The 11,037-nt window shown below is 40.3% G+C and overlaps 1 protein-coding gene across 2 annotated transcripts; it reads left to right on the forward strand.

The window, feature by feature from the left end:
• Positions 1-206: 206 nt before the first annotated feature.
• pa2g4b (proliferation-associated 2G4, b) lies at positions 207-6,798 on the forward strand. 2 transcript variants are annotated; one of them, XM_055049633.1, is made up of 14 exons: positions 207-223; positions 600-805; positions 2,389-2,517; positions 2,605-2,710; positions 2,802-2,871; positions 2,959-3,051; positions 4,280-4,343; positions 4,446-4,524; positions 4,616-4,694; positions 4,779-4,912; positions 5,003-5,097; positions 5,511-5,638; positions 5,714-5,767; positions 5,848-6,798. In XM_055049633.1, the coding sequence occupies exons 2-14, from the start codon at positions 718-720 to the stop codon at positions 5,905-5,907; spliced, it is 1,179 nt and encodes a 392-aa protein (XP_054905608.1). In that variant the 5' UTR covers positions 207-223; positions 600-717; the 3' UTR covers positions 5,908-6,798. The 2 variants fall into 2 exon arrangements, with proteins under 2 accessions (XP_054905608.1, XP_054905607.1); XM_055049632.1 differs by lacking the exon at positions 207-223 and having other exon boundaries at positions 581-805.
• Positions 6,799-11,037: the final 4,239 nt, after the last annotated feature.

Below are 11,037 nucleotides of genomic sequence, written 5' to 3' on the forward strand. Positions count from 1 at the left end.
TTATATTTTCCAGACATTGAACTCAAAGAAGCGAGTTCTCGGTGTAAATTGTAGAGATCTTTTTTTTTTTTTTTTTTACCTCCTGGGCCACGGTAGTTTGGAATGTGACGCCCCAAGATAGACGTGAACTATCTTGACTTCAGAGTGAGTCTTTGACAGCGGGCGGGATCTCGTGTTCGCTGAAGTCAAGCGGAGCGACGAGACCGGTGTTGTATCGCAAAAGGTATCCCTGTTCTTAAAGCCCCATTGGTTGCCGTGAGAACGAATTTGTCACAGCGAAATTCCTTCTCTGTGAGATGTTAGCTGAAAATCTCTTTATGCTGCTTCAATTCCAATATTGATTTTCGGAGAGTGCTGCTATTTAATTGTTCTTTCATAGCGATAACACATATATATTTAAGTAAAAATATATATGTGTGTACATATATATTTATCGTAAAATAGAAAATAGTATAAATTATGCGCTTAAGAAAATTTAGTTTTTCCGCTACGGTTAATTTTCTTCAGATGACGTTCAGTGAAAACGACTGTCGTCGGTCTGAAGGTGCTTCCCTGACCGGGGCGCTTTTTCTCGCTCAACACCGGTGCATTGCGTGCAGCGGCGCGGAAGCAGCGTGGTCCGTTCGGTGCCTGCCTGACTGACTGACTGACAACCACCAGGGGAGAAAGAGCAGAAAAAAAAGTTACTCCGAGTTCGCGGTCTGCACACTGCCAACAATGTCTGGAGATGAGGAGACACCGGAGCAGACCATCGCCGAAGACCTGGTGGTCACCAAGTACAAGATGGGAGCGGAAATCGCAAACCGTAAGAGGAAAAAAAACTGCTTGATACAGATCAGCTCATAAGTAACCCGTGTGACGTTAGTTAGCAGTGTCAGCTATCCGGGCAAAGCGGCAGTGCCATGTGCCGCAACGAGGAACAGGGCTGTGTGTAATAATAAAAAAAGAAAGTCAGTGCTTGTTACGGACACACGCACACAAAAGCGCTGGTCTTAAAACATTGATACGGACAGTATCACTTAGTCATTCGAGGTCTATTAAAATGAATCTGGCTCTATGAGCTCGGCTGCTAGCTCTGTAGCCGAGCTAACTGGCTAGCAGCTAGCTGATACTGCTAAACTATCAGTTAACAATGGAAACCCAGGCTAGCAGGAATTTAATGGAGCAGGAATTTAAATGTAAACCTTCTGCCAATTCAAACGCATACAGATTACGTTTAAATGCCACTCATTAAAAGAATGGTCATTATAGATTTAGGATTCATGTTCTTCGAAGCTAATAATAGAAGCTCAATTAAAGTGATAGCATGATATGAAGCATCCAATCTATGTTGTTTTTGACTTAATATAAATCCAGATTATGACCTAATCTTGTTTGTAATCTTGCCATCCAAAAATTTCAACTTGAAATCATTGGAGTCACTCCTTTCCATTTGCAAGCAGCTAATCAGCAGAAAATCTGAACCTACTAAAATAATAACAGTAATTGTTATTATTTGTATTATTATTATTAATACAAAAAAATGACGTAGAGGTAATTTAAAAAAATAAATTGTCTCTTGCCCTGCTGAGCATTATAGCTCAGATGACATCCTGGTAAAATGCACAAAAAAATAAATAAATAAACACATTTGAATTATTTGCTTTTATCTCCAACCCTAATCTGTTGTCCGGTCTGGAAGTTTGAAATGGCTGCAGTTATGATTTTTCTCAGGGAAAGCGTGTCCTTACTGGGATTTTTGGGACTTGTATAAAGCAGCTAATTTACTGCTTGTGTTGTCTTGGTTGGGCCTTAAATGCAGCTTGTCAGCCTTTCTGGACAGTGTTGGCTTGTTTGCGAATATAATTTTGCGAAAATGAGACGAGAACCAAAAGCGTCAGATCGCGTCAGAAACCTAAAGCCATCCTGTGTCATCTTGTGTTTGAAAATTGTTAGACGTGCAATATTTTAACTGAGCTTTATTGTCAATCCTGCTTGATTTCCTTAAAACATTACACTTTATTAAAGTACAGAAGAGATGCAGTGCCCCGCAAAAGTATTCTGCTTGAACCTGTTCACTGTTTCTCCTTGTTGCACTTTGTATTTGGGATTTTCGAGAGTCGACCAATTATTAATTTTTTTTTAACAGGACAGTTTTGGTTTTTTTGCCATTGTGGCTGTGTAGGCCCCATGTGCGTCGGATGAAAAACAGTAAAAGGCGGTTCGACAAAGTTCCGATTTTGAGAATACAGAATACAGATGATGTCTATGTTTTTGTCTTTTCGTGTAAAATGTAAAAAAATAAACAAATAAGGGTACAAATACTTTTGCATAGCACTGCATTTGTCTGATGAGCTGTGTATTAGCCTTTGCATTCTTTATTCATCTCCCTTTCATTTTGTCCTGCAGAGGCTCTGAAGAAAGTAGCCGAGGCTGCTGCGCCTGGTGTCTCAGTGCTCAGCCTCTGTCAAAAAGGAGATGAATTCATCGCAGCAGAAACCGGTAAAATCTTCAAAAGGGAGAAAGAGATGAAAAAAGGTAAATGCTTTTTTTTCTCTCACCTTCAGATTTTCTTCAGTCGGTGTTTCAGTCTCGCCTTCGTCGTTCGCGTTCTGTCCCCCTCAGGCATCGCGTTCCCCACCTGTGTGTCGGTCAACAACTGCGTGTGTCACTTCTCCCCTCTGAAAAGTGACCCGGATGTAATCCTGAAAGATGGGGACCTTGTGAAGATGTAAGCTGCCATTGTTGTGCCTACCAAAGAGGTAAACTGTTGGCAGTGACGGCTCTCCTTACCCCTGTGTCGTCTTGTTTTCTGTGTCCAGTGACCTCGGGGTGCATGTCGATGGCTTCATCTCAAATGTGGCTCATAGCTTTGTTGTTGGGGCAACCAAGGTGAGTTAGCAGCCATATCGTGCATGCACCGTTGCAGCATCGCCAGCTTAGTAGTGATTTTTTTTTTTTTTACTTGTCTATCCTCAGGAAAACCCTGTAACAGGGCGGAAAGCTGATGTCATCAGAGCAGCTCACCTGTGTGCAGAAGCTGCTCTCCGGCTCGTCAAGCCAGGAAACCAGGTGACGCCGTTTCCTTTTCATATCTACTGGCTTGCAAAGTAGTCATGCTCCTTGAACTTGTTTTTGCTCCATGCCTACCACAAACAAAAACTGGCATGCTTTTGTATTCAGTCCGGCGATTGCTGTGAGTTTTCCGGAATTACGACTGCAAGTCTTTTTGATGTACTCACTCCTTTAGGGATTTGAAAGCTTTTGACTCGTTAACAAAATGTTTTAACGCCTGAGTTTGCTGTCATGTAAACCACTGGATTGTAGCTCTGACTGCATGTTTGCAGTTACTGGACAATCAACACAACAACAGGTTTCTTATTCAGGATCTCGCTTTACTTAGCTCTATCTTCCCATTACTGCTGATCAACAGTTATCCCCAAAGCATTATGCTGCCACCACCGTGTTTCTCACAGGAAATGGTGTGTTGTAGGGCTGCGGCTGACGATTATTTTAGTAATCGAGTATTCTACCGATTATTGATGAGTAATTGGCTTAAAAAATGTCAACAAACAAGTCATTCAATGCCTCTTTGAAATAAGAAAATAATTTTTTGTCCCTAAAATGCAATAGCATGGCATTTTTTTGTACATTTGATCATTAGTAGCAAAGGAGGCATGCACAAAATGTATATGTTTTGTAAAGTTTTTCCTTAGTTATTGCTCTGTGTAGTTTTTTTTTTGTTTTTTTAAATAAATGGCATGTTTCAGAGTCTGTATACTCCATGTAGCGATTACTAGATAACCAAATTTGTTAATGATTGTTTTCGATAATCGATTCGTCGCAATAAATTTGATTAATTGCTTCAGCCCAAGTGTTTTCTGATCTTTTCCAGTGACGGTTCCACCCTCCATTCATATGATCTCTGCATGTAATCAATTTTCGGTTCTATCTCACCATTGTTCACCGTGACCATACAAATTGATTGAAGAGAATTGGTTGCACCGGATTTTATTTGGAGGTGTCATCAGAGTTCAGGAGTGAATTCAAATGTATGATCCATCTTTCAGATTTGCAATTGTAAAAAATATATATTTTTTTTAAAACAATAGATTAAAACAATAGATTAAAAGCTGATTTATGAAGCTCTACCTTGTGACGGTCTGTGAGAGGGAGAAAAATCCCAGTAAAGTTTATTGAAGTTTGTAGCTTTAAATTGAGAAAACTTGGTGTGTGAATGCTCTGACTAAACCTGAAGGATCATGGGTCGCGGCGCCGCTAACACTTCCCTCTCCTTCAGAACACGCAGGTCACAGAAGCCTGGAACAAAATCGCCAAGTCATTCAAGTGCTCTGCAGTTGAGGGTGTGTGCTTGTTTTTGTTTTTTGTTTGTTTGTTTGTTTTTTTAAATGGACGATCTGCTTAGCACAAGTTTGAGACTAAAGTCCTTCCTTCATCGTCTGCAGGCATGCTGTCTCATCAGCTTAAACAGCATTTGATCGATGGAGAGAAAACCATCATTCAGAACCCAACAGACCAGCAGAGGTGAGCTTTCTCAGCGAACCGCTGCTCACTCGGTTGTTTTGTCCGTCGCCGCCAAATGACCGCAGCTCTGTGTGTGTGTGTGTGTTTACAGAAAGGACCATGAGAAGGCGGAATTCGAAGTACACGAGGTCTACGCTGTGGATGTGCTGATCAGCACTGGGGAGGGAAAGGTAACTGTGACGTAACCAGATTTTTTTCTTTATCTTTACAATACTCGAGAATTAAAAGAACTGCTTTCTCGTTCAACATTGCAGGCAAAGGACGGAGGCCAGCGGACCACAGTCTACAAGCGAGACCCCAATAAGGTCTACGGGCTGAAGATGAAAACGTCCCGCACGTTCTTCAGCGAGATGGAGAGACGGTTCGACACGATGCCTTTCACTTTGAGGTAACGTCGGCTCTCTTCATCTTCATCTTAGCCGGCCATTTTCACTCGCCTTCCACCGACGCCTTTTTCCCCACTGTTTTGCGTCCTCAGAGCGTTTGAGGACGAAGCCAAGGCCAGGCTGGGTGTGGTGGAGTGTGCCAAGCATGAGCTGTTGCAGCCGTTCGCCGTGCTGTACGAGAAGGAAGGCAAGTGGGACGATGAGGGAGGCGGGAGTAGAGTCGTGCATATGTCACCAAGTTGTTCTGAAAAATGCACCCGTCGACACGCAAGAGATGCGGCATGTCATTTTGATTTGTAATACAGAAGATGCTAATATTCAAACAAATTTGAGTTTGTGTTTAGTCAGACTGGTCGAGTAATTTAGCTTTTCTCTGGTTTTCTGCTGCAAGTCGCTGTCTGTCGATGAATCCGCCTCCTAAAGTATTTTGATGTATTTAGAAATATCTATGTAATGTGTGTTAGTAATTTAAAAAGACATCTTGAAAATCAAAGTCTGATGTGTCCAGAAACCTTGTGACTGTCTTCATGTTGCTCCACACACACACGCACATGCACTTTTCATCACAATCTTCACCTTTCCACTCCCATTTTTTCTCAGGGGAATTTGTGGCCCAGTTCAAGTTCACCGTTCTGCTCATGGCCAACGGACCTCTGCGGATCACCAGCAGCCTCTTTGAGCCCGAGCTCTACCATTCTGAGCATGACGTGGAGGACCCGGAGCTGAAGGTTAGACCTCTTCATAAACACTCTGGTGTCCAGACGTATGTCGTCCTTCGCCTCATAAGTGTTTTGTTCTTAAAGGTTTTGCTTCAGAGCTCGGCCAGCCGCAAGGCTCAGAAGAAGAAGAAAAAGAAGGTGACTATCCTGGGTTTTTTTTTTTTTAAACATCTTTTCTAGCTCTTTACTCAATTTTTATTTTATCTCTTTTACAACAGGCTTCAAAGACCGTAGAGAATGCGACAGGACAGGCGATGGAGACCGAAGCTGCCGAGTAAAAATTTTAATAAACGGTGGCAGGAACCCGATGAACCCAAAGAACAGACGTCACGATTCTTTCTGTCCCGGCTGTCTGAGGGACTCGAGGGCGCGTCGCTGCTGTGAATGCCTCTGATGTCAGTCTGGGAGGAAGCTGCTCCAGAGTCCTGTCACTCCATAACTCTAAAACATGGCATCGAGTCTCAGTTATTCTAGACAAACTTCCTTTTACGTTCATGAATTTCCACTCACACATTGGCTTTAAAAAAAAAAAAAAACATAGCTAATTACCTGCCTCATTGGTCCCTGAAAGATATATTTACACCAGAAAAACTCCCATTGACTCAGCTTTCCTAACCGTGAAGAAAAAAAAATATATATATATATAAATATATATATATTTGTTGTCCTAGCAGCTCTCCATTTGACAAGAGCTCAGTCACACCATTCAGAGGATCATTGGTGGTACAACTGAAACCATGCCTTTGAGCGGAGCGGTAACTTTTGCACAAAATGATTGACACACACATTTTTTTTATTAGATCGTGTTGCTGACACAGCTCAATTCCAGCGTTTACATTACGATCAATTAGGTCTGTGCTCTGGTGCATTGCGTGATCTTTCTAGGAGTCTACAGCAGGGCTGCCTGGGTAACAGTTCCCACTCGCATCTTGAGACTTGTCATTTCAGTAAGGAAATTGTGGGGTTGTGTGGGATTCGTTTTCCTCAGCGGTGGACAGTTCAAACTCCCGTCGAGGTTTCGGCGTTCAGGCCCCTGGTGCCACCAGGAGGTCTGACAGTCGTCTGTTTTTACACATGAACTCCAGAAGCTGTTAAGATTTATTGCCGCTTTTGTAAATCTTAGTTTCAGAGACTATTTTTGGAAACAATAAATAACCAACTGACATCAATCTTGTGCTTATTTCTTTGTGTGTGTGTGTTGTAGTAAAGGCAATTTAAGATGATTATTATTAAAATGTATGAATTTCATCAGGCCTTATTGAAAACATACCTTTTTCCCTTTGGAATAAAAGTGACTTGTGAAGCTGTGGAGTCCATTTATGAAATGTCTTTGAAATTTAGGGAAATGGATACTGCACAGGAATTCAATCTTGCCTGAGTCACGTTTTATTTGAACTTGCAAATGGGACGCAAGCAAGCTTTGCCAATGTGTCTTCAGCACAACATCTCAACATTTGGCATCAGCAGAAAAGTGAAATTGCGTGTTTACCAACAGCGTTGTTTATTTTATTATTAGATATATTATGTCTTCTGGACATGGGTCAGATTTCATTGGTTTTGTTGATAGATCATTCCTACATTTTAACCCTATTACTACCACTATGCTATTTCAACAATTTAGATATTTTGGATGGTAATGGTTTGATTTCAGAAAGAGGAGACAGATGAGTCGCACATGAGACACAATAAGTTTACAACCACCAGTTTTCAATGTCCCAGTTGGGATATTTTCCTCTAAATATTAGTTTGTTGTTGCTTAATGTTTTTCTCTCGTAGTTTTAAGGAAACATTGTTAAGAAAACATGAAAAAGAAACAAATGTCTAGGATATTTTTTTTAAAACCGTAAATCTACAAACCAAACTTCGCGCCTTGTTGAACGTGGTGAGTGTTTACCGCAGTAGATCAACGTGTGTGATGTAATACCGCCCCCTTGCGACGAAGGAGTGCGTTGCCATGTCAAGTTAGACCACCTCATGGGAACGTTTGGAAGTGCCATCAAAGACAGAGAATGTCAAAAAATAATATCTATTTTTATGTGTGTGAACAAGAATGAGAAATTTGATTTTGAAAAATTATTAAAAACGTATCAATGCTGATCTTATATAAGATCAGCATTTGTACATGCTGATCCAATGTCTACGTCCTTCTGGACAAGCCAGTGTCTATGGACATTTCTACCTGAATTGTATAAAAGGTTGAAAATACCATTCCTGTTCAGCAACATGTTTCAGCAGTTACTGTGTGGCACCTGTTTCATTTCTCTTGAACTTTACACTGTGACATCATCTTCAGCAATAAGATGATTTAGGTTCCCTCCATGAACTAAACAGATGAAATATGAATATTGAAATGTTCCCATAGGAAATGAAATGCTTTTAATTTGTTGCTCAATATAATTGCAGTAGTCACACTTGTATGTGTATGGTTGCACTAGTGCTGCACAATGTATTTTATTGCCGCAGCATTTATGTACAGCTTTGCTGGATCAAGTATTTGCCTCTAAAGATGAAACTGAATAAGTAACTGAATATAAATGTTTTAAGAAATTATAATTTCATAACCACTCAAATTTTCCTGTAATTTAAAACAACTTTCAGTGATAAGACAGACACAGTTCTGGAGTTACCAGAGTTCTCATCAGCTCTGTGGACCATAGAGTAGTGCATACCTTCCACTCTCAAGTATTGCTGCTCACTGCTGATTGCCAGGACGAAAGATTGGCAAGTCACAGTGCTGGAGACGCCGCGCAGACCAAAGTTTTGGAAGCATCTTAACTACAAAGAAGAATTAAGAGATTGATGATAATGTACTAGGATATTCTCCTCACAATTCTACAATCAGAATTCCCTGGTATGGAGCCAAGCTGTTTCTAACTCTGGCAGGATTGCCAGCTGAATTACTGATGAAGCTCATGCTTTGAAGCATGAACAAGTCATTTCCCTTGCCTCTTGCCTTTGGAAAAGTTGCTCTTAAAGCTCTGTGTCATATGATTTGTTTCCTGTTGTGGACAAAATGAAACTCAACATGTTTACCAAATGAACGTGTTGAGTTGTCAGCATTCAGTGCTTGCACCTCATCACATGGTCCTTTGAAATTCTGATGAGTTTTTGTAAACAATACAACACCCCGTGGGAACATAACAGGTGTCTTCTGCAGCTCCTGAACATTTTATAGATAAATTGGTTGAAAATTAACTTTCGAACTGAGGCAGCTTCGGGAGGCAAGAGGGTGCCCACGAGATGGCGCCGTTCAAAGAAAAATCAAGCAGAAGTGACCAAGCTGTTGTTTCTAAAGGGGTTTTGTTTCTGTTTCTGTTTGCTGACTAAATGTAATGAAGTTCTGCCAAGGCCAGAGGTTTAACTTGAGCAACATGACCCAGTTATGTGCTGACTTCCACCTTTTCTTACATCAGTGGCCACATCATTTCAACATCTCAGACTCTTAATCCTGTGATGTCCACTTCTGCTTCTGCTGTGACTTGGAGAAGATGATTCAATTTTTCCTCTTATCAATATTTTTATTGAAACATTTATTGGTTAATGCATGGGTTTTGAGGTTTCAGAGACCAATGGAAGCCTGTTTCTTAAGATTTCACTGCAGGACTAGTAAACTGTCAGAATGTACAAAGCGAATCACTGTGCTGGTGGACAAAAAGAAAAGAAAAAGTCATATACTGTGTTACTTTATTTGTAAAAAAAAAATTAATAATAATAATAATAATAATAAAGTAAAAGTATGCAACTCATGAATACTTTGCCTTCCACATCCTGATTAGTATGTTTTTTGTGTCCAATGAGACGTTGAATTATCTGGCTGTTATATGAAAAAAAAAAAAAAAATGTGACAATTTTTTTTGACAATTTAACTTCAGGTACTAAAAAGTCTCAAGTTTGAAGTTGTAAAATTTTACTTCATCGTTTTAACCGTAAAAGCGTCAGTTCACGAGAAGTACTTTTAGAACAGTTAACATGTTTTTCCCTTTACATGCAGATACCTTGAACAGAATCATGTCTTATAAGAAAGGAAGAGAATACTGATGCGACAACTTAATCACATCTGGGAATTTTACAGGAAACCATCAGCCACGCAGATCTCACACCATCCCGGTGTTCACTGGGGAAATGCAGCGTGTTGCATGGAGGCTAAAACGTTCATTTTTGGTCTCATCTGACCACAACATTTTTCTTCCACATGATTGATCTCTCCCCTACATAGCATGTGACCAAAGCGAACAACATGGCCTCGTAACAGTGGTGTTGTTTTTGTAACATTTCAAGGCCAGAGTTAGAGCGCGTGTACGTCCTCGGGTTGTTACTGACCAGAAAGATTGAGCACATCAGCCTGTTATAAAGATTTAACAGCGTGTCCATGTAGCTGGGAGAATGGACTTTCAAATATCTATTTTCGTTTATAAATTACCGATTGGCACCAAAGTATTACATTAAAGGGCCCCATTGTTTTGTATCATCCTTCAGCTCGACCCGGGTCTTATAGTTTAAGTCTATTCTTTATCCCTAGGAGCAGAATCTGAACATAGAGATGCAGAATTCAGTTTTTATGCTCCACCAATCTGGAACAGACTTCCAAAAAAACAGCAAAATTACTGAATCTCTGTAAAAAAATAAAATAAAATAAATTTAAAAAAGCCTGAAAACCCATTTGTTTAGAGATGCCTTTGATTAACAATTACTGGAAAACAGACTGATTTTAGTCTGTACTGCAACTTTTTACTACTCCTCTTTATGTTGCCCCTGTGATAGTGCTTCCTTATTGTCTGTGAACTGCTGTACGTTTTCATCATTTAAAACACTTCCAATTGCCTCATTGCTAAAATGTCCAAAACAACTGAACTTGTCTTGACTCAATAAAATACACTGACCTTTGTATCATGGAAAAAATGTGAAAATGTTTCAGGGGTTATGGATACTGTCAAAAGGCGCACAATATGTCTCACATGACTTGATTATGGTTGCTTCACAGAGTGTGTGTTCTCTGTAAGCAAAGGATCATAAAAGGCTTCACCCTCAGAGCAAATACAGACAAGTGTCTGTTACCAGGAAACACCAGAGCTATTTTAAACCAGGTCTGTTTTGCTGGCAGAAGAGACTCTGCAAATGAGAGCCATATGGGAAGGCAGCAGTGTAATAACTCATGTAAATGTCAGTTTCTGTTCCATGTTTTATCATTTCGTCCCCTTTTTGTCTCTGTGATACCGTGGATGGTGGCTCGGCTGCTGCTCGGATACAACGAGAGTAATATTGATCTGTGTGCAGCACAACGATACTGCTGCATCGCTGCAATCTGGAGAATAATGGAAAAAGTTTGTTTATTACCGTGATTTATTTAAAAAAAGAAGTCATTATACAGCTTCATTACACACAGACTGTTATATTTCAGGTGTCTGTTT

The sequence above is a fragment of the Poeciliopsis prolifica genome, unplaced genomic scaffold (assembly GCF_027474105.1).
Source record: "Poeciliopsis prolifica strain line A6 unplaced genomic scaffold, Auburn_PproV2 SCAFFOLD029, whole genome shotgun sequence".
NCBI classification, from domain to species: Eukaryota; Metazoa; Chordata; class Actinopteri; order Cyprinodontiformes; family Poeciliidae; genus Poeciliopsis; species Poeciliopsis prolifica.